The following is a 21,682-nucleotide window of genomic DNA, read 5'->3' as shown; positions in this document are numbered from 1 at the left end:
CGGTTACTGACGGCCTACCGGGTGGGACTATCCAGAGATGCTGTAAAGAGATCCGAGGCTTATTCAGTGTTGTGCTTGGATGCTGATGCTATCTAACTGTGGTACGAATTTGATTATTCACAACAGGCAATCAGCTATGATTTAATTTAGAACATAGCGATTCGCGGTTTTCCCCGTATGTTTTTTTTCTGCCTTGGTCGAGATATCATTGAGATACCTCTCTACTTCATGATTCTGACGACATCTGAATGGGCTGACCCCCCCCCCCCCCCGTCTGTCCCGGCAGGACATCGTCTCGTTCCAGCCGATGATCGCGTCCGTGACATCCAGCTCAGAGGGCGCGCGCGGCCGGCGGCGTCACGCCTCCGAGATCAGCGACAAGTACGAGACGCTGAGCCGACAGGCGCGCCAGGCGTACGAGCGTCAGAAGCAGCTGGTCGAACAGCACGGAGCCTTCATCGACGCCGCAGGGGAGTTCATCACGTGGCTGCAGACGGCCCGAGAGAGACGTGCCAAGTGTGCGGAGCCCACCGGACACAGGGACGCGCTGGCCAGCCGCATGACCGCGCTCAAGGTACGGGAGAGCCGCGGGGCGGGACAGGATGGTTGTAGTCCTTGGGAGAGGGAGGGGAGGGGGGGGGGGTTGAGAGTATTGAGTGATCAGACAGTCGTCTATGGGAGCGGGAGGTGGTGGCGATCAGAAGGTTCTGCTTTTAGTTCCGTCCTAAGCTGTTGTCCTAAGTGTGTGTTCGGCTCTGTAGCTGTGTTTGTCCTTGTGTTTGTTCACTTTCTGGAGGCGGACGTATCGGATGGCTGCGACTCCTCGCCATGCTCGACTCGAGTTTGGAGCTGTGATTGTCAACTGTGTTTGTTCTTTCTTCAGCTGCTGGAGGCAGACGTCTCGGAGGGCCAGTCGCTGCTCGACTCGGCCCTGGAGCTCGCCAAGGCGGCGCTGCAGGTGGCTGAGGACGAGGACGACCGGGAGGTGATCGAGGAGCAGGTGGCCAAACTGCAGGCGCAGATGGATGACTATAGGTGAGCCAACACGAGTGGTAGGGCGACGGTCGGGCGGGCCGCGCGGCCGGCAGAGTGAGCAAAGTAGATATAGCAGACTCAAGGCGAACAAATAAAACTAAATGTTAACTCCAAGAGCATCCATGACTCGGCATTAATCAGTCAGCATAGTTAAGTCATGTAGGTTGCTTGAGCGATGCTTGGGGGTCTCCGGTCTACCGTGCGGTGTGTTGAGTGTCGGCCGTCTGTCGTTCTAACGCGCCCGTCTCCCGCGGCGCCGGCAGGGAGTCGGTGGCCGCCACTCGGGAATTGCTCGAGTCGGGCGTCGTCAAGTGGACCAAGTACGAGGAGCGTCTCAAACAGTGCCAGGCGTGGATCAGCGACAAGGAGTCGGAGGTGCAGACCTACGGCGGACTGCACGCCGGCCTCCAGGAGAAACAGACCGCCGTCGAGGCCTTCCAGGTCGGTATCGTGATCAAGGAAAGGAGGGAAATGTGGCTGCGTGACATAATCTGTTTGGTGGGTGAAGTCGGCATTGAGAATCTCATTACACGCTTTTTTTGCCTTTGCGGGTACGAGGCTGGGCAATTTTTCCTTTGACCTGGCCCGACTAGGGCGACTCGTCTGTGCCTAATTGTCGGACTCGGACCCGTCGAGAGTCTATAATCTATTGCAATCTCCGCATTCTCTTCCGAAGTTATTTCAAGACAGCCTTGCTACGCTCCAAAACTGTTGAGCGCTGACCATACCGTTCGTCTCCAGACCTTGCTGTCGGACATGTACGAGTGGCAGTCGACGCTGGACGAGCTGAACGTGTCGGCCACCCTGCTGCTGGATAACTGTGCCGACTCGCGGATCGCCAACTCGGTCACCCAGCTCACCACCAAGTACAACGCGCTACAGTCACTGGCCAAAGACGTGTTCCGACGACTCGAGGTCGCCCATCTGGTGAGAGACGCCTAGTTGGTGACAACGGGGATGGATTATTGGCGATAGTGTTCATGGTTATTTGGGCTATTTTTGATTCAGATAATTGAATTCACAGGCGGAGTACTGTCGCGCTCCTTGTCGCACTTTGTTCTTCAGTTCGTTGGTGTGACCAAAGTTCATTGCGACGCTGAATTCAAAGTGAGTCCCGACCTTTCACCGACCCCCGTAATCCTCTCTCCCCTCTCACAGGAGCACAAGCAGCACTCGGCGCTCTGTCACGAGATCGACGAATGGATGGAGAAGACGCGGGAGAAGCTGGCCGAGACGGCGCCGCTGACCAGTCGCCACTCTGAACTGCTCACCAAACTGCACACGGTGCAGAGCTTGCGAGCCTCTGTGGAGCAGGGACAGAAGAAACTCAGGTGAGAATCGAACGGCTGGGTGGAGTGGGAAGACATGAATGATGTCTTCCTCTTATACACATTCCTCTTATATAATGCTGCTATGGCTATACTACAATGATGTGACGTGCTATGAACAAAACTAACTATTTCACACTTGTTGAAAGAGGCACACATTCGCCGGAATCCCCTGCTTATTTCGAAAACGTAGATTAATCTCCGAATGGTGTTTATGCCTGCGTTTCCTCCGCTCTTTCCCTCTCACCCATTCACCCACTTGTTCGCACCCCTAAACCCCAGTGCTGACTCTCCCCTCCCTACCCGCCAGGTATGCCATGGAGCTGAAGGAGCGAGTGATCATGAACACGGCAGAGGGCGGGGGCACACGGATAGAACAGGACGCCGACACCCTGAGCGCTGAGTTCGACAAACTCATCGCCGACATCATGGAACGCAAAAACGAACTCACCGCCAAAATCGGCGAGCTCGACGAGATATTCAAGGTGAGCTTGGTGATATCATGCTCAATGGTGATTGGCATCGTGAACCAGCTGACTGCAGTGTATACTGTAAAGTCGTTTAGCCATAACAGCATAATTATCGTTTGAATGTCACTGAAGTGATGTGTTGATAATAATTTATGTGTTTTCAGGCCAACCAAACGCTGACTGAGGCCCTGGATGACATCGACGCCAAGATCCAAGGCGACGGAGACCTGCTGTTCTCCGAACTCAACGAGAAGAAAACAGCGCTGGAAAAGTGAGTCGGCCGATCGCGAATAGCTGCGAATGAAATTTAATTCCATTGTCGCGCTTATTCCCTCCTTGGCTTCCTTTCCATTCGCTCAGTTTTCTACAGAAGGCTTATGCTACGGTCTAAGGAAGTTTAAAAACAGGAAGTAACGATGGGATTCTTTCTGTCCGGTTCAGGTACCGAGCCCTTGCGACCGAAGTCCAGTCTCTGTCAAACCAAGTGAGCCAGCTGCGCACGACTGCCGACGCTGCTGAGGGCGAGAAGGCGCTGCCAGAGATTGTACAGACGCTGGAGAGACACCGACTCACCGCCGCCAAAGTGGACGACGCCATCAAGGTACGGCGGGGATGGTTCGATTGTTTGCTAAACAAATAACTCAGGATCGCGACCTGTTCTGTGGTGTGCTCATAAGGGATAGATACCGGGTTATGACGGTGCGGACGATATGACTCGTCATTTGAGAGAGAAACGTGAAGTTGGCGATCTAGCCGGGAGTGGTTTTCTGATGTAGCGAGTTAGCTAGATGTTGAAGTAGCTGAGGATGTCTGCGAATGTAGTGATATGGTAAGCCGAAGCTGAGGTAGTTAATCACTTACGCTCTCCGCGCTTCCCGCCAGGTGCTGGAGGAGCGGGCCGCCCAGCACGAGCGGTACGCGGCGGCTCACTCGGCCGCCGCCGACTGGCTGAAGGCGGCCCGGCTGGGTCTGCAGCAGGCGTCTGACGCCACCGGCGCCTGGGACGAGCTCAACGCCCGGCTCGAGGCTAATAGGACACTCACAGACACACTGCCGAAAGGTCAGTCACCGACCGATCCACTGCTCAAAGGCTGCCCAACGCTGCGTACACGACTGGCAAAGCAAGACAATTAACGGGTTTTGTCTCGAGTGTACATGACAGGATAGGACCCGGTTCCACCAAGTGGTGAATGCAGTGTGAACGCTGTGTGACCAGTATCAGTCACATGAACCTGATAGGGCAGCCTGATCTGGTCCCACTGCTCTAACCCTGACAACTTGTTTCTGTGACCGTTTTCAGGCAAGTCGCTGTTGGACGATGTGGTCAGCCAGGGCGAGGCGCTACAGGAGGTCTGTCCGGCCGGCGGTCACCAGTCCCTGGCCAGGGAGGCTGAGGCATTACAGGTCAGTCAGGGCGGACAGATGAACTCTTAGGAGGGGGAAGTATTGCAGGCAGGGATGCTTTTCTTGGGGACAGGAAGAGGCGAGCTTCGAATGATTCATGTACCCGTGTGCGCGCGTATTTCGAGATAATATCGACTGTGAGATGTTTAGCTCGTGCGACGGGCATGATTTAGAAATGTGAACTGGAATTGACATGGTTAAAGATATTTATTTGTAAGTTACTATCTTTACTTATTCTCTAAACCCGATCCCTTCTCCTCACTCAGGCCGAGTACGACTCGCTGTGTAAGCTGGCGGCCTCCAGTGAGACTGCTCTGTCCCGCTGCGTGGCCGCCTGGTCCGAGTTCACGGCGCTGCACGACGACCTGCGCTCGTGGCTGGAGAAGGCCCGCGACCGGGAGCCACCCGCCCAGACCACCTCGGCCGCGCCGGCCGTCAACGGAGACGACGACCAGCACCTGCAGACCGTCAAGGTGACTGGGTGGTAGGGTTCATTCGTAGGGCGCACATCAATTTCCGTATAGCGTCGTATAGCACATAGGGAGGTTTGAGAGAGCGGTTACAGCCGTGGCTCCTTCGGTGAATCAGCGGGAAGCTAGCTTAAAATGCATCGGCAATGTAGCAAATTCAATAAAAAGAAAATTGAGGAAATATTTGGGCGATGTCTCACTCCAACTTCAGTTGATGGTGGTGTGCTGTGCCCGCTGTCGCCCTTGCCAGTATCTATATCGTTGAACCCCCGCATTCCCTCCCATCACCCCCAGACTCTCTGGTCGGAGGTATCGGAGCGTCGCCGCTCGGTGGACCGACTGGCCGACCGCTGTGAGACGCTGATCGAGCTCAGTGGACAGCCGGAGGTCCGCGAACAAGCCGTCCAACTGCAGGCCGACCACGCCGCACTGCTCAGTCGGCTTCAGGTAGGACGCCCTCCGGCGCTGATATCCGCTCTGCAAGCGGTGCACACGGGGTAAAAATGACCGGAAGGCGAGGTGGAGGCGTTGAACTCAGCGCTTGACGAACATGAACGCCTTCGCACTTAATGTTGGCGTTGGTTTGTGAAAATGTCTTCATTCTATTTTTGTCATAGTAATGATTAACTGGTGCAGCTGTAAGTTTCCCTTTCCGTAAGGTCTACCTTTCCCATAAAACTGAACATTATCGATTTAAATGTGATTTCAGATCACAATTTTTACATTTCCCTTGATATATCATTTTATCATCTCCCGCATTCGTACCGTCTTTTTTCCCCTAGTACATTTTCTTTCCTTTCTTGTCACTTTCCATTACCTCCCTCCTGTTTCCTCCCTTCCTCTCTCTAACCGTACCTCCCCGTACTCTTGCAGGCCACGTTGTCCCAGCTGGAGCGCCGCTGTCAGTCGGAGCGGGAGGTGACTGCGGCGCGCGCCGAGTTGGCCACCTGGCTGGAGCGGAACCGCGGCACAGTGGCCGACTGCCGGCAGCTGCAGCTCACCGCGCCGCAGCTCACCGACAACCTGCACATGCTCACCGTGAGTGGGGCGCTGTGCTCACCGGGCGCTCACCGGGCGCGGGCGGTAGCAGGTGCAGTCGCAGTAGGCTTTGTGGTATAGGTGAAGAAAGTGAGTTGGCAACTTCCTCAAGACATGTTTAAGACAAGTGTACGTTCTGGTAAATATCGAAAGAAATGCCGTTGACTCTTCATCTGACCGACTTGTATTCTCTGGTAACGAGTGTCCCTTTCCTGTCTGCACAGCTGGTGTCGACCCGTATGACGGAGGGCCAGCACCTGTTGGGGGCTCTGCAGACCTCCTACACAGCGGCGGCCGAGAGCCGACCGGCTGAGGCCCAGCAGGAGCTGACAGAGGACCTGACCCGGCTCAGGGCAGAGTATGACCAGCTGGCCATCGAACTGCAACAGGTCAGCTGGGGACGGGAGACAGCGGGGTGTGGGACCGTACACAGCGGGATATGGGACGGGATGCAGCGGGGTGTGGAACGGGAATCAGCGGGGCGGGAGGAGGCACAGCGGGATGCATCGCTGCGTAAGATGTTAGCTGACTGACTCAACTCGATTGATGCTAGTGTTTTGGTTCACTGTTTGACACTTCGGTGTCATTCGTGGTGTTTTAGTCGTTATGACGCCAGCTGCTGTAAGTTATGGACTACGGCCGGTTGAGTGACGGAGCCCCTCCATTCCCTTTCACTTCCTCACGTGTCTTTATCATTGTCGTCCAGGTGAGCTCGGAGGTGAAGTCGCGGCTGCAGCGCTGGGAGGAGACGGCCGACACGGTCACCCAGTTGGACACCTGGCTGACAGAGCTGACGACCCGACTGGACGCGGCGCCGGAGCCCACCGCCGACCTCGCCCATCTGAGGGCCACGCTGGAGAGACTGACGGTGAGTACTGCGCCGCAGGTGATGGAGGGGCGCGGGGCGGACGGTGGCCACTCCAGTCTGGTGTTTTGCGACTTGGTTGGGAGTTTCCTCACGGATATTTAGTAGCGGCATTGATGTTCTTTCTGTGGCGTGCAATATAATTTTTACTGCGTGGTTATCTACATGGAGAAATTATGGCAACCTCTTGAGAGTCCGACACTTTCTCAGCTGGTTGCTAGCTCAGTACCTCACTTTTATCTCCAGCTAAGCTAATCGACGTAACAAAATGTCGGTTGATCACATTTTACGGCGATTACTCACACCTCCACTCCGTTTCACCTCTCAGGACGTGCAGAAGCGTCTGGAGGCCCGCCGCCCGGACCTGGACTCTGCTCTGGAGGAGGCCACTCAGCTATCAGCCGGCACCGAGCCCGTGGCGTCAGCGGACGGCGGCCCGGCGCTGCTGGCCAGGGCTGAGGACGTGCGCGCCCGCTGGGAGGCCGCCGAGGGCCGCTGCCGAGAGCTGGTGGCCAAACTGCAGACGGAAGTGGAGGTGAGAGATTGATAATGGACGAGGAATGATACAGAGTGATGATACTGGCTGTGACGGTACTGGGTGATACTGGGCTGGGAGGGTATGTAAGAAGCCCGTGGCGTGATACGGGGGCTGGGACGACTCCGGATTTTGGTAGGATGTGTCGTTTCATGAGATAGGTTAGGTTAGGTTGCGTGAGATAGGGCGAGCTTTGCTCACCAGACAGATCGATATTGCGGATCAGCAGTGCACAAATTCCCTGGCGCTTACTGGTTGTTATTCTCGTATTCCAGGAGTTCAACGAGTACAACAGCAGCCTGCACGAGGCGCAGAAGTGGCTGCTGCAGATCTCCTACCAGCTGATGGGTCAGAACGCCCAGTACATCTCGAACCGGGAGCAGACGGCCGCCCAGATAGAGCGACACAAGGTGGGCTGCGCACTATAGAAAACAGTACGGAACCGGGAGAGGCTGGTATTGAGGCCTAGCGTCGCACGCATTGTAACTGGCTCCCCTTTTCCATGTCCTTCAGGAGGTCTAGTTGTTCTCCGACTCTCTGACTCTCTCCTCCCCGGTCACACAGGAGGTGAATATGTCCGAGTTCGAGTCGTATTCTCCGACTCTGACTCTCCTCCCCCTATCTCACAGGAGGTGATGTCCGAGTTCGAGTCGTTCTCGGACTCGCTCCGCGATCTGGAGCGGCGCGGCCACAGCCAGGTGGAGCGGTACGAGGAAGTGTCCCCGGCCATCCGACAGGAGGTGGACAAACAGCTGGACAATATCCGCAGCAGCTACAGCTCGCTGCACGCCACCGCACAACAGATCAACGTCAGTACCCGATCAGCAGGGTGGCGCACTGTTGGGGTGGTCGGGAAAAGTTGGGATAAAATTGGGGGTAGGTTTGGTAGGGTGGTTTATGTAGGTGAAATGTCAATACTTTGTTTATATTTTGGTTGTATTTGATAAAAGTTATTCTCTTTGAAGTCATGCACGTTGTTTCTCCGACTTCCATTTTGGTAACGTGTTTGTGTCCTTTGCGTATCCAGACCCGCCTGCTGGAGTCGCTGAAGAAGTTTGAGCAGTACGAGGCGCTGCTGGAGAGCATTGGGGAGAACCTGTCGGCTCGACAGCAGCAGCTGGAGCAGGAGGTGGCCGAGCCGATCCCCGACCTGGAGACGGCCAAACAGCGGCTGGAGGCCACCAGGGTCAGTCGGCGGGGCGCGCAGTTACTGTCTGGGGTCAAAAAGGGATCATTAGAAGCGGCCTTATGGTTGATACATTTTACGGACACATCTTGTGCTCCATCATGTATGTGCTTCATGATCTTTGCCCTATTTGTGTCTACACGGAATGGTATGTCATTGTTTTCACCACGTTTCAGCGTTTGATAACTTGATCTCTCTTGCCGTTTTCAGAGTCTGCACAACGAGCTGCAGTCGGAGAAGTCTCGTCTGGACACGGCCGTGCAGATCTGCGAGGCGGCCACGGCCTCCATCAGCCGCCCTTCCTCGCCGCACGACCAGCCGCCCGACACGGTGCCAGAGCGGGAGCTGCAGGTGCGTGACTACTGAGGAGTCTTCACGAGCTGTGTGTCAGCTGCGTCACTGAACACTGAGTTGTCGTTGCTTTCCTGTCTAATCACTACCGTAATTGGGCACGTTGCTGTGGGCGGCAGTCAGTAGCGACTCACTATTATATTTGTGAGGCGGCAATGATGCTGGGTTGGGCTTTGCGGACATGCTTGCACTGACTAATTAGTGGTGATTATTTTGTCCGTTTTGGATTAAATATTGTTCTGTGATCGCGATGATTAGCCGAATTTTCACCTGATTGTTGAGCATGCTGTTTTTTTGTGTCCCTATATATGTTGTTGAAAGGATTCATTTGCTGACGGTCGCCGCTCTTTCCCCACAGGTGCGCTGTCAGCTGGAGCTGCTCATTGACCAGGCCCAGTCTCGGCTGGCCGAGCTGCAGCGCACCGCCGACGGCCTCCAGCGGCTGGACGAGCGGGAGGACGAGGTACGCCGCTGGGCCGAGCAGCAGGCGCGGATGGTGGCCGAGCTGGGCCGGCAGCGGGCCCGTCTGCAGCCGGAGCCGGCCGCCGCCGAGCTGGAGCGGCTGCGCGAGCTGCAGCGCACCCTGCTCGAGCGCGAGGCGTCGCTGGATGAACTGGACTCTGGTCGGATGGAGCTGGCTGCTGAGGTACCGACTGAGTCGGCCCGACAGGAGCTGGCGCGCCTGGCCGAACAGGTATGTGCAGGGAAAGGGAAGAGGAAGAGGAAAGATCACTGGACGGATAGTCGAAGCGCGTTTAGAACGACTAGGCGACCATGTCTTTGTCAGTGACTTTGCGTCTCATTTGCTTATATCTTCATCTTCATCTTCGTGTTATCGGGGCAAGAGGCACGATGTCCTGTAGGGCCCGTTCTCGCCGATTTCCATAACTTCACTTAGTACTCAGTCTGATACAGGAGTGGAGTACCAGATCGACTCCCAGTGTGCATCCAGCCTGTTCTTAAAGACGTTGACTGAGGGCGAATGTACAATTTCTGCTGGAAGCCCGTTCCAATCGTTAATACACCGCACAGAAAATGAATTCAGTCTGGCACGGCAGGTTGCACGAGGCTTCCATAGTTTAAGTGTGTGACCCCGAGTTCGCCTTTCAGGATTCGTTGCCAGAAGCTCTGAAGGATCAGTATCAACGTGGCCGTGCAGCATCTTGTATGCGTGAATCATATCCATGCGTCTACGCCGATAGTACAGTGACGGGAGCTTCAGTCTCTTCAGCCTTTCAGGATATGGAAGGTGGCGGATGCTCACCACTAACCGGGTGGCTCTTCTTTGAACCCTTTCGACTGCCTTCTGATCAGCTCTATTGAACGGACCCCAAACAAGACTGCTGAACTCCAGGTGAGGCCGCACGAGAGATTTGAACAGAAGAGGCAGGGGAAATTCATCTAAAAAGGCGAAGGACCGGCGGATGACCGCAAGAACTTGAGACGCTTTGAAGACCGCCGTAGACGCTTGCTGTCGAAACTTCAAGATTGAGTCGACCTGCACACCCAGGTCTCTCTCGACTGACGTGTTTGTCAGTCTGTCCGACCCCATTTGAAATGAGTGGTGGTCCTTGGCTGCACCAACATGAAGCACTTTGCACTTATTCTCGTTAAATGGCAGCTGTTAAGTTCTAGACCATTCCACGAGGGCGTTCAGGTCTGCCTGCAATGTCCGCACATCATGTTCAGAAGAGATGCCTGAGAACAGCTTTGTGTCATCTGCGAACATTCGCACATTTGAAGTGACAGCATCTGGCAAGTCATTGACATAGAGCAAGAAGAGCAATGGGCCTAACACTGAGCCTTGGGGCACACCACTGCGCACAGGGACCAAATCTGACAGGTTTCCATATAGGGACACTTGCTGCATTCTGTCTTCCAGGAATGATTCAATCCAAGACAACACTCGGTCACCAATACCATAACAGCGCAGCTTGCCTATCAGTCTCTTGTGTGGGACGGAGTCGAACGCCTTTCGGAAGTCAAGGTAAATCACTTCGACCTCCGTCTTGTCCTCCAACAGGCGGCTCCATGAGTCTATAGAGTCAAGCAGTTGCGTATCACAAGATCGCTTCGGGCGGAAGCCATGTTGGTCCTTGGACAGCAGGTCATTTGACAGCAAATGGTCCATTAAACAATGACGAATGAGCGACTCGAGAATCTTACAGGGAACAGATATGAGGCTGACAGGTCTATAGTTTCTTGGGTCTTCCTTTTCACCTTTCTTAAAGATTGGTATGACTTTACCGTGCTTCCAGCCTGCAGGAATAGACCCAGTTTCAAGCGATTTTCGGAACAGTAAGGTCAAGGGAAGGGAGAGAGGACCACTCAATTCCCTTAAAACGCGGGGGTGAATGTCATCAGCTCCTGGGGCACTATTGGGGTTCAGTGCTTTTGCTTCACTGTGAAAAGGTTGACTGGTATATCGATCAGCGGCGGCCCTGTGTAACGGTTTGCTAGTTGTGGCACGACATCCGTTTTTTCAATAGTGAATGCGCCTGAGAAGACGTCATTCAGGAGCGAGGCCTTCTCTTTTTCCTCGCTAACAAGCTGGCCCTGGTCGTTTCTTAGATCACCAATACTTGATTTAACTTTACGGCGGCTGTTCACATATTTCCAAAAAGCCTTCGGGTTTTCTTTCATGTTTGCTGATATCTTAGCTTCAAAATCTTTCCTTAACTGGCGAGTCAATGTCCTAAGCTTATTTCTGCAAATCTTATACAAATCTTGTATCTGCTATAGTCGATGGGGTCTTGCGTTCTCATGTACACTGACCACAGTACCTTCTTCTTCTTCTTGAGGTTTAGTGAACGGCTATTCACGTAAACGTTCTTTTTAGACTTGACATTTCTTGCTTTGGGTATGCACTCACTCATCAGCGATTCAAGTTTGCTCCTAAACCACTTGTAACCCGCGTCTACACTCATGGTTGACAAACAGCTCCAGTCAACTGCATGTAGTTTTACACGCAAGGCCGTGAAGTCAGCGCGGTGAAAATTCCATTTCAAGCCGGCAGAAGAACATTTTTTGTTGTAACAGGCAATATCGCATTTCAGTAGCACATGATCACTCCTTCCTAATCCAGGACAATATTTGATCTTTGTTATCATATTCTCATCATTTGTAAACACCAAATCCAGTATACTAGGCCTACAACCCTCTCTAAATCTGGTAGGCTTGGTGACATGCTGGAACAGGAATGCATCCTGAACGGCAGACAAAAACTTGTTGGCAAAATGTGCTTCAGATGCGCCGCAAAAGTTGTTTTCCCAGTCAATCTGAGGAATGTTAAAATCCCCAGCAATGAGCAGGTGAGTGTGCTTGAGAGAAATCGCATTTTGGAGTAAGCAAGACAAATCATCAACACTTCGATGGGGGTCGCCTGAGGGGCTGCGATAAATGCATCCGGCAAGTAGCACGTCATTGTTTTCCAAACACAATTGTACCCAAAGTTGCTCTTTAAATCTTGAATCTGGAAAATGTACGTTGGAAACTTTCAGTCGATGATGAATATAGATGCATATGCCTCGAATGCCAAGGTAATTGGTATCATCAAAGTTGGTGTGCACTTCATAACCAGGCACAGAGAACAAGACAAGGGGCACTGACGACATCCGCACCTTCGGTAGCGCTTCAGTGATGAAAATGATATCGGGATCTTCACCACAAATAGTCATGCACAAATCATCCCTCTTGTTCAACAATAAATTCAATATATGAGCGATACTTGTTGCAATGGATCGCTTAATTACTTAGATCGTAGCAACTTCGAGTATTGAAGGTCTACCACAAACAGGCTGAACCTCTATTAATTTGTTATGTTGTCGCCCGCATTCAGAAAAAGTCATCTGACATCGTCTCACCCGACTCAATCTCTTCTGGTCTAATCTCGCCGTCCCTTGCCCAGGTGGCTGAGGTGCTTAACGCTCGCACCACTGCTCAGAGCTGCGTGGAAGAGTACACGACCGCTCTACAAAACTTCCGGCACTGGCACCGTCAGACGTCCGACTCGCTACAGGTACGGACGCGGCATCGAAGGACTATAGAGCATCACTAGGAGCTCGACCTAATAGTCGGAAATCGTTCGTGAGATTGCTGATGGTGCGATAGCGCCTGCGTTTTTAATACCTTTATTTAATTTGGCTCAAGTTTTGGCAAAGCAGGGCAGAATATGAGGGCATTGCCTCAGTAATTGGTCTGAATGTTAGAATATGGAGGGTTTGCCAGTTACTTTTCTCTGTCCAGCGGGGGCTTTCTTGATCCATGCTGCACGACTTAATCTGCTGATATAAACACCCGCGCTACCAATACCGTCACCATCAGTGCCACGTTCGTCGTTCACCCTCACTGGCACTGTCGCTGTCACTGTCACCGACGTCCTCACCATCACCGTCTGTTCCCCGTTTCAGGCGGTGGACAGCCAGTCGTCGCCGGCGGACGGCCGTCTCCGCTCACTGGCCGAGCTGCGCCGCGAGTGTGACGATCAGCGGCAGCAGCTGCAGCAGCTGGAGCAGCTGGCAGAGGCGGCCAGGGAGCGGCTCACTGAGCCCGAGGCGCAGCACGTCACCAGTCAGGTCAGTGAGTGGGACTGGGGGGATGGTGGGACGGGTGGTGTGTGTCCCTACTGAGTATGACTGAGTTTGGAAGTCATTGTCTGAATTCAAGATAGACATAATCAAGCAGGTAGTTTTCGGGGGAGGCAGGGGGAGCTTGGCAGCTAGTGTTTGTTCGCAAAATAAGTCGGGGATTAGATAAAAGCTCGTTATGTCACACCTGCGAAGCTGGATATGATGTGATTATTTCTGTTATCCAGTCAGTTACAAATCCGTTCTTCCGTCAAATTTCCTTCCCCCCACCGCCCTCCGCGACCACAGCTGACCATTGACCGGCCCATCCGTCTCCCCCACAGGTTTTGTCCACGCAGCGCAGTTACGAAGAGCTGTGCCGCCGGCTGGAGCAGCGGACCGAGTCGGTGCGCTCCGCCGCCGAGCAGGCTGACCGGCTGCTGGAGCAGCTCCGGCAGCTGGCAGAGTGGACCGCCAACGCGCAGCGCACCGCCGCCGGCCTGGCCACGCCCATCGGCTACACGCCCGAGGCAGTGACTGACAGGATCAACCAGATTCAGGTGCGCTGCGGGCGGAGCTGAGGGGCGCTGCAGCCGGATTCTGATTCGGCTTGGACAATTTATTTTGAATTTTGAGTGAGTAGTCAGGAGACCTTATTGTTTCGAGGTCTAACACCTGATGCTCTGAAGTGCGTCACTCTAGGCTGCTGCTGCAGTACTTTGCAAAGGTAAACTCTTTTCATCTGCTGTGTTTCTTTCAGTCCGCTTTGCTCTAAATTGGCCCCGTCGTTCTTTTTTCGTCGTTCTTTTTCAGTCGCTGGAGCCTGAGACCAATTCGAAGCGGTCGATGTTGCCGCAGTTCTCCAAAGCCATCTCGAGCCTGGCGCCCAACATCTCTGCTCAGGAGAGGGAGCAGCTGGCAACCAACCTGCAGCAGATGGAGGTACTGAGGACGGTGCCACATGTCACCCGCCGGCGACGGTCGTTGTGTTCATTGGTGATGTCGATCAATATACTTTTTTAATAAACCTGCTAGCAACAAAGATGTTATTTCGACGAACTGCCGCCAGTAACATTCATTAAGCCAGCCTTAGTAACGGTGACGAACATTTATGTCTGTGAGGTTATCTCCACTGACGATTCTGCTGCTCCTTCACAGGGTGCTGTGAAGGAGCTGAGTGCCGCGCTGGAGACCCAGACGGCCGCGCTGCGCCGCGCCCGCGCCGACCGAGAGCGACTCCAGAAGGCGTGCTCCGAGTTGCGGCAGCAGCTGACGGACGCCGCCGAGCAGCTGCAGCTGCCCGAACAGCTGCCGCTGCCGGCTGCCCAGGTGCAGCTGCTCATCGACCAGAGAAACGTGAGCATATTCGAGCGGGGCGGGGTACGGTGCAAGATAACTGGACACGGAAGGGCGCAAAGTATGGCGAGGTGTTAGAGACTTTTCAGCACAGCGGAGGCTGGATGTTAGGATGGAAAGCGAGTAAGTAACACGACACCGTCGTAGCCACGTTTTTACAACATTTGACGCGAGCCGCCTACTGGGTGTTGCGACTATCACGCCAGTAACTAACGTTGGACGCGGCTGTCCGTTCCCAGACTCTGCTCTCGCAGCTGGAGTCGGTGTCTGCGCGGCGGGTGCCCGAGCTGCGCCAGCAGGCCGCGCCGCTACTGGCCGACTGCAGCCAGCAGGACGCCGGCCGGCTGCAGGAGCTGCTGCAGCGGCTGCAGGAGGACGCCGGCGCGCTACAGGAGCGTGCTCAGGCCGGCCGCGACCAGCTGCTGCGAGTGCACGAGGCGCGCCGCCGGCTGGAGTCGGAGCTGGAACAGTGCGGCGACTGGCTGCACACGGCCCGGGTGACGCTCAAACAGGAGCCGCTGGCCGGCACCAGCCTGCACACGCTGCACGAACACGTGCATAAGGTGAGAGACGGCGGCTCAGCTGCGGCGTCCGCTGGGTCGTTTATTCTTGGTTTGGTATTCTGCCCCAGAAGTGGGACTCTAGTCAAACGCCAGTCTACTTCCACAGCAGGCTAGTGACATCAGGTGCTTGAAGGGGAATGCAGTTGTTGTTCTTCCTGTTGAGTTTACTTTATCAGTTAATTTGAAGCAATGGTGACACAATAACTTAGTTTCAGTGCCGCCAATCGCTGATGACAATAATTATGCTGATGAGTCGGACATCTTGCCACCCGTGTTTCCCACGTCCGGTCTGTGACGACTTCTAATCTCTGCTCCGCTCCGCCCGCCCCCAGATGGCGGCGCTGCAGGAGGACTTTGACAGCCGACAGCGGCAGCTGGCCGGCCTGCTGGAGCTGAGTGAGCAGCTGCTGCCCGAGCTGCGGCCGCCGGACAAACTCACACTCACCGACCAGCTGAGCACGCTGAAAACCCAGTACACGGAGGTACGGAACGGTTGTCGGTACAGGGTAAATCGGGCTGGACTGTATCAGTGTATACCGTAAAGATAAGCACCTGTGGCTCACTGGCCGCTGTGCACCGTATTTTATACAGGACCTGAAGATGTGACTGGCTACATTGGCTTGTATTGAGCCTACATTTGAGCGCAATAAGTTTGAGCACCGAACGTCTCGGCAGACCGGACTTCTCAAATCCCAGCTCATCATGATGGACGCAAAACATTGCTTACAATTCGTTTCGAATCGCACGTCACGTCCTTTTACCGTTTCTCTTTTGCCAGGTGGGCTCCCGTATCGAGGAGCGGACGGAGGCGTTCCGCTCTGCCACCGCCCAGCAGGAGGCCATCAACGGCAAGATCGCCTCCAGCGTCACCTACCTGACCGAGATCAAGAAGGAAATCCGCGCGCTGAACCGGCCGCTCGGCTCCGGAGTGGAGGACGCCCAGGTCAGTATCACAGTGGGAGAATATTGGGGTGGGATGGTCAGCAGCCACTGGGGTGGGGTCTAACTGGCGGCTGTCACTTCTTTGCTCTGTGGCCGTGGTTTTAGAATGGGCTTAACGAGTCCGTACATTTCACCAACTGGCCTTTTATTCCTTAAGTTCTGGTAGAAAGCTGTCATGGTGCTGTGACTGGCGTTGCGGTGTTTTGTGCTCAGGCTGTCGAAACAAGGCTCCAGTCGCCTCCACTCGATGCCTTTCGCTGAGATAGTGAAGCGTGTCAGCGACCCCCATGTATGACCTGCCGGCGCCTCATCACAGGGCATCCTGAGCAGCTACGAGGAGGTGCTGCAGAAGCTGCGGGAGTTCCGCTCCCAGCTGGAGTCGCTGCAGGATCAGACGGTGGGCAGCATCTCCGACCTCAACGACCTCATCCGACAGCAGGACGAGCTCGTCAGGGCCATCGAAAACCAGGTGAGCTGGCGGCCGACACCATCCTTACCACCGCATGATCAATATGTCACGAACCTTCAGTATGGGATGACTGTTATAGTTCTGTCCGTGTGTCTGACCACCGTCGTGTCTCTGCGTCTGCCGTCTCCAGGTGTCGAAGCTGCGGAACCTGGTGCTGTTGCGCCAGCAGTTCCTGCACCTGCTGACCGAGATCACCACCTTCCTGACGAGTCATGCCGACGTGGTGGCCGACGTGGAGCGAACCGACCGGCCGGTGCCCGACAAAATAAAACAGTACTCGGCAGTACTCGCCAAGGTAGGTGCACGCGGCTCTGGGGGGAGCTAATACACGGCACATCATGCATAATATGTAGAGGTTGTCGAACATTTTCATAGAAAACTGTTGTCACTTGTATCTTTTTTTTTGGAAATTTTGTGTAGGTAGGTGTGTGCATATCTCCATATTTTGTTTGGACGCATATTTTGAATATTCTGTTAGTTTATAACTCCCGCATAGCGCAACCCATTCTGTGCATACACGCCCAAGTTCCAGTACCGTGTCCTTAGTGCCAGTTTATAGAGTCCTTTGCATAGCGAACATTTCAGTTATTAGCCCCACATGTAGCCATATATATAGTGGCGAAAGGTTGAGATCAGCCGCCACCAGCTCAGTTAGATGGCTGGCCGTCCCTCGTCCTGTCCCCGAACTGCGCCCGCCCGTTCCGCCCCGGTGACCCTCTGGCGGTGGGGCCCGCAGGGTGGCTCCGAGCTGCCGCTCCCGCTGCCCGACTCGCTGCGACACCTGAGCGTAGCCCAGTGCACACGGATGGTAACGAGGCGGCGCGTGACGGCGCGTGACGCCGTGTGACGGCTGACGGCCGCCCGCCCGCTGTGACCCCGTGTGACGCTGACCCCTCCGACCCGCTCACTGCCCCCCCCCCCCCCCCCTGATATAGCAGCAGCCGACTGCGCTCCAAACGTGACCCTCCCCTTGTCTTGTATATGAGTATCTACGTACTAACCCAAGGCGTTACCTCACTGAAGGGCAAGAATCTTAGGCACAAATTTTCTGTGGCTATGTTTATCCCACCTTTTTATTTCTCGGAATAAGTTGTTCTTTGTGCGTGAAAACCCTCAAAATGGGTAGTCTGCAGTCTCTCGAATTAACCGATTTGCTGTCATGGTGGTGCATCAGGTCCTGGCCAACTCACGCAGGGGTTTTCAAACGTCAGATGGCTTAGCGCGCTGTGCCGGCGTTTGTGATATAGGGATTCTTTCGGGAGAGACAGAGCTTTCATGTCCAATGTTCATGTCACTCTTATGTGTATTTTAGGTTGTGTTTAGGCAGTGTAATATCTGTCGTAGCTGATGCGTTTTATCCTTTGTATTCCGTATTTATGTTTCACAAGATAACAAAAATCGTTCGATATGCATTGTCAATTAGCATTGAGCAGTCGTTGGTCCACCCGTTGTGAATGTTACTCGCTAGTGTAGCTCGACTGGAGTGACACGTTAACCACCGAATCTTGATCAGAAAGCTACTTTGTCAAGTAATTTGTCTGACCTGTTCAGTGTGGGTTGAGCGCAGGCTCATCTGTCAGGTGCATCCCGAGCTTTGACCATAGGTCTACCTCGACCTTGGTTTTTAGTTTTACCCTTCTCGAACTCGACCTATAAAAGATGCTTTAGCCAGTGGGCCGGGGGGTCTTACACTGACCCAGGGCCTGATAGCGATACCGCGTGCTCAAATGTTTGACTCAATATTCAAACACTATGATATTGGCCTGGCAGAGATAGCTTGCCGCGACCCGACTCATACTCACTCACGTAGATTCCAATTTAGCTCCAATCCAGCCTACCCCGTCCCGACTCCGATCACTGACCTATCGTGTGTGTCTGTGACCTCAGGTGCAGGACATCGAGGCGCTGCTGGCGGCCGCTCAGGACAAGGGACAGCAAATCTCGGAGGAGGGCACCGTCAGCGACCGCAACGCCATCCTGAAGCAGCTACAGAGCCTCAAACAGCAGGTGACGCTGCTCAAGAGGGCCGTGGAGAACAAGAGGAGGCAGTATGAGGAGGTGAGTGATGACTCGGGTAGTCGCTGCTGGTCCAAAATCAACTGTACTCATTGGAAGTCGGATGGGATAGAGTTTCCACCGTTATGGGTCATTTTGGCGAGATAGCGGTGTCAGTATCTCGCCAGTATCTCGTCAGCTCTGATGTCCTGAAGAGCCTGTTTTTAGCGATACAGAAAAGTCATTTGGCATTATTTTCTGGATTTATTGCAGACTCGGGCGGAATAGTCCTTTCTCTGTTGCCGGCTCGACAGTCGTCTCGCTGGGACTTGCTCTGTCCGAATCAGACTTTGTTGTAGCCGTGCGATCTCTATTCAGTGTGTCTTGCCAGGAATACCGTCTAACACCGTGCGGTGTTCCCATCAGACGGCGGAGAAGCACGCGGCGCTGACGGACCAGCTGGCCTCGCAGCTGGACTGGCTGCACGAGCGACAGACGGCCGTCCAGTCGCGGCCCGCCCTCACCATGGACGACGCCGAGCTCCACCGGCACTGTGACGAGAGCCAGGTAAGGCGCAATGACGGACTGGGTGGGAGACGGACAGGGGACGTTCTGAGAACATTCTTGGAAGGGGCTTTTGTAGTCAGCTTCAGCTGCCGGGAACGATGTTATCTTTTGCGTATTTAATATCTCCGTGATTTAAATTGAGACCACATTTTGTTGTCGCTCCTAATTTGATATTTGTATTTGAGGGTGTCGGTTTGAGGTCCGGCGATTCCACAATGTGTGGGTTGATGCATGTTATGAATTGTGCAGGCGCGCTGTGTGACTGTGGTAATGTTTGTACCTCATGCATTGACGCTGTAAGGCGCCGTATGACCATGTTTGTGTTGCCCCTACAGACGCTGTGTGACGAGGCGCGGCCGGCGCTGGATCGGCTGCAGCAGCTGGTCACAGAAGCCGACGGCCTGGGTCCGGGCCGGGAGCTCCCGGCCGGCCTGCAGCAGCAGCTCAGCCAGGCGCGCGGTCTGCTGCAGACGCTGCCCAACGAGATCACCGACAGGCAGACGTACGGAAAGCACTAACTTGCCTGGCACTAACACACTGTCAAATCACAGCGCACTGGAACGCACTACCTTATTAAAAATTACGGTTTAGCAGTTGATTTCTTTCAGGTTGTGTTATGAGGCACTGAAACCCTGTTCATCGAGTTGCTATAAGTTATGTCTCCAATGCGTAGGAAGAATGGCTGAACTGGAGTGTGATAATCTTAAAATTACTGTCTACATTTGGATATTTGCTGCGGCCAGAAGGCACACCCTTGTCCATGCGGTGTTTGCTATGGCCCCTGTCTCACGGGTCTTTCTCCGCCGACAGTTACCTACGGGAGGCGCGTCGCCTGCTCGACCAGTACCGCTCCACCAAACAGGCGGTGTCAGAGTGGGCCCGTCACGTGGGAGAGAGCGTGGAGGCGGCAGAGGAGGAGGGAGCAGACGCCGAGCAGAGCCAGGAGGCCGTCACCCGCTGCCAGGTACGGGCCAGACGGGCAGGGGGCTGAGTGAATGACAGAGACGGGGACAGGGGGGGGGGGCTGGCTGCGGCCCGGGTATGAGACCCGCAGGCATAGGGCTGACTGACTTTCAGTTTAGGGACAAATCCTGGGCTTGATGAGGTGGCTTGTTGACACTAGCGAATTGACTCAGACATATCATGAGCTGTACTGCATATTTGATGGAACTTCGGCTATGCAGGTGGGGCTGAAATAGCAATGTCTTTGCGATCTCCTGTCCCCTGACGATGTACCATCCTCTGTTACCGCCCGCAGACTCTGATGTCGGAGGAGACAGCGCGGCGCGGCCAGGTCTCTGAGCTTCAGGACACGGTGGACCGACTGCTGCCGCTGCTGGCGCCCGGCCCGCGCTCACAGCTGGACGCCAACCAGCGACAGCTGGTCGTCTCCTACGAGGCGATCGTGGCGCGCGCCGCCGAGCTGCTGGAGGGCGCCGCCCGCCAGCTGGAGGCGCGCCGGCGCGTTGATGCCCTGCTGGCGCAGGTGCGCGCGGCGCTGGCGGCTGCCGTCCACCAGCCGACGCCGCCGTCCAGTCAGGAGGCGCTCCGAGAGGCGGCCACCCAGGCGCGACAGGCGCGCGCCGCCCTAGATGTAAGTGACGCACGGTGGCTGAAGCACCCTCCGAACGTTATAGTTGTAAGATTTTAGGGGTTTTGTTTGATAACCTTTATCGGATTATGATTTTTTAAGAGGGTACATGCGCTTACCTCTTTGCTATGAAGGGGACGTTTTTCTGGCTACTTGGTTTCCATTGCCACTGATGCACTGAAGTGATCGTATGATGTCTCCACTTTCAGTCCAAGCTGCCGCTGCTCTCTGAGCTGCGTACCCTGTTGGACTCCCTGGACGGCTCCTCCGGCGGCGAGGGCGGCGCGTCCGAGGCCGACCTGGCGCAGGACGAGTGGCGCCAGGCGGCCGACCGGCTCGACTCTGCTGCCTCACACATGGACGACATGATCCAGCTGTGGCATTACGTGGAGCGCGAGCTGCTGTCTCTGGAGTCAGCGGCGGACGCGGCCTCGGACAGTGTGGAGGCGCTGCGGCCGGCCGACTCGGCCTCGGACCGGCACGCGCTGGTCAAACAGGTCCAGACGTGTCGCACAGAGCTGGGCCAGCTGCGCCAGCGGCACGGGGAACTGGCGCCGCGCGCCGCCGACCTCGTCACCTACCTGCAGGGCGCCCAGTCGGCGGCGCACGGTCCGCTGGCCGAGCGGACCCGGCAGCTGCAGACCAACATCGACGGGTGAGAGGACGGGGGACGCTGCGGGCGGGATGGCTACTTTTTGGTTATCCATTAATTTTACTTCGATGTCAATAACTAGACATTCGTGTATTGTTTTGAGATCTCGGAAGGTGATACCCGCCGTCCGCACTCAGCTCCTTTCGACTCGTAGAATCCACGCGTCTTCACTGGTCGGCTATAAAATATGAACTGCATCTTTTTGGCGTACCGTTTCTACGTGAGTGTAGTTTTGTCGGTTTTCATGTGTATGATTGACTTTTATGTCCCTGACCGCCGACTTTGTCCTTTTCCGTATGT

The 21,682-nt window shown here is 54.9% G+C and overlaps 1 protein-coding gene across 2 annotated transcripts in view; it reads left to right on the top strand.

Moving 5' to 3' along the window:
* LOC122389588 (nesprin-1-like) overlaps positions 1-21,682 on the top strand; it is a 110,466-nt gene that overhangs the window by 82,035 nt on the left and 6,749 nt on the right. For both annotated transcript variants that reach the window (XM_043381760.1, XM_043381759.1), the window contains exons 76-112: positions 287-574; positions 884-1,035; positions 1,299-1,476; positions 1,777-1,962; positions 2,194-2,366; positions 2,674-2,848; positions 2,998-3,104; positions 3,275-3,434; positions 3,716-3,893; positions 4,134-4,237; positions 4,504-4,710; positions 5,002-5,154; positions 5,581-5,745; positions 5,970-6,134; positions 6,452-6,613; positions 6,939-7,145; positions 7,421-7,555; positions 7,775-7,954; positions 8,173-8,331; positions 8,542-8,682; positions 9,041-9,376; positions 12,590-12,700; positions 13,092-13,256; positions 13,592-13,807; positions 14,061-14,189; positions 14,406-14,603; positions 14,843-15,166; positions 15,499-15,648; positions 15,945-16,109; positions 16,425-16,577; positions 16,708-16,872; positions 18,465-18,635; positions 18,999-19,139; positions 19,475-19,641; positions 19,950-20,103; positions 20,398-20,733; positions 20,940-21,385. In XM_043381760.1, the coding sequence (XP_043237695.1) occupies positions 287-574; positions 884-1,035; positions 1,299-1,476; positions 1,777-1,962; positions 2,194-2,366; positions 2,674-2,848; positions 2,998-3,104; positions 3,275-3,434; positions 3,716-3,893; positions 4,134-4,237; positions 4,504-4,710; positions 5,002-5,154; positions 5,581-5,745; positions 5,970-6,134; positions 6,452-6,613; positions 6,939-7,145; positions 7,421-7,555; positions 7,775-7,954; positions 8,173-8,331; positions 8,542-8,682; positions 9,041-9,376; positions 12,590-12,700; positions 13,092-13,256; positions 13,592-13,807; positions 14,061-14,189; positions 14,406-14,603; positions 14,843-15,166; positions 15,499-15,648; positions 15,945-16,109; positions 16,425-16,577; positions 16,708-16,872; positions 18,465-18,635; positions 18,999-19,139; positions 19,475-19,641; positions 19,950-20,103; positions 20,398-20,733; positions 20,940-21,385 (6,902 nt within the window). The remainder of the gene's footprint in view (positions 1-286; positions 575-883; positions 1,036-1,298; positions 1,477-1,776; positions 1,963-2,193; positions 2,367-2,673; positions 2,849-2,997; positions 3,105-3,274; positions 3,435-3,715; positions 3,894-4,133; positions 4,238-4,503; positions 4,711-5,001; positions 5,155-5,580; positions 5,746-5,969; positions 6,135-6,451; positions 6,614-6,938; positions 7,146-7,420; positions 7,556-7,774; positions 7,955-8,172; positions 8,332-8,541; positions 8,683-9,040; positions 9,377-12,589; positions 12,701-13,091; positions 13,257-13,591; positions 13,808-14,060; positions 14,190-14,405; positions 14,604-14,842; positions 15,167-15,498; positions 15,649-15,944; positions 16,110-16,424; positions 16,578-16,707; positions 16,873-18,464; positions 18,636-18,998; positions 19,140-19,474; positions 19,642-19,949; positions 20,104-20,397; positions 20,734-20,939; positions 21,386-21,682) is intronic.

This window comes from Amphibalanus amphitrite, unplaced genomic scaffold (assembly GCF_019059575.1).
Source record: "Amphibalanus amphitrite isolate SeventyFive unplaced genomic scaffold, NRLGWU_Aamphi_draft 000363F_arrow, whole genome shotgun sequence".
Lineage (NCBI taxonomy): Eukaryota > Metazoa > Arthropoda > Thecostraca > Balanomorpha > Balanidae > Amphibalanus > Amphibalanus amphitrite.
Note: the sequence above shows the minus strand (reverse complement) of the source record. Positions and strands in the feature narration are given on the sequence as shown.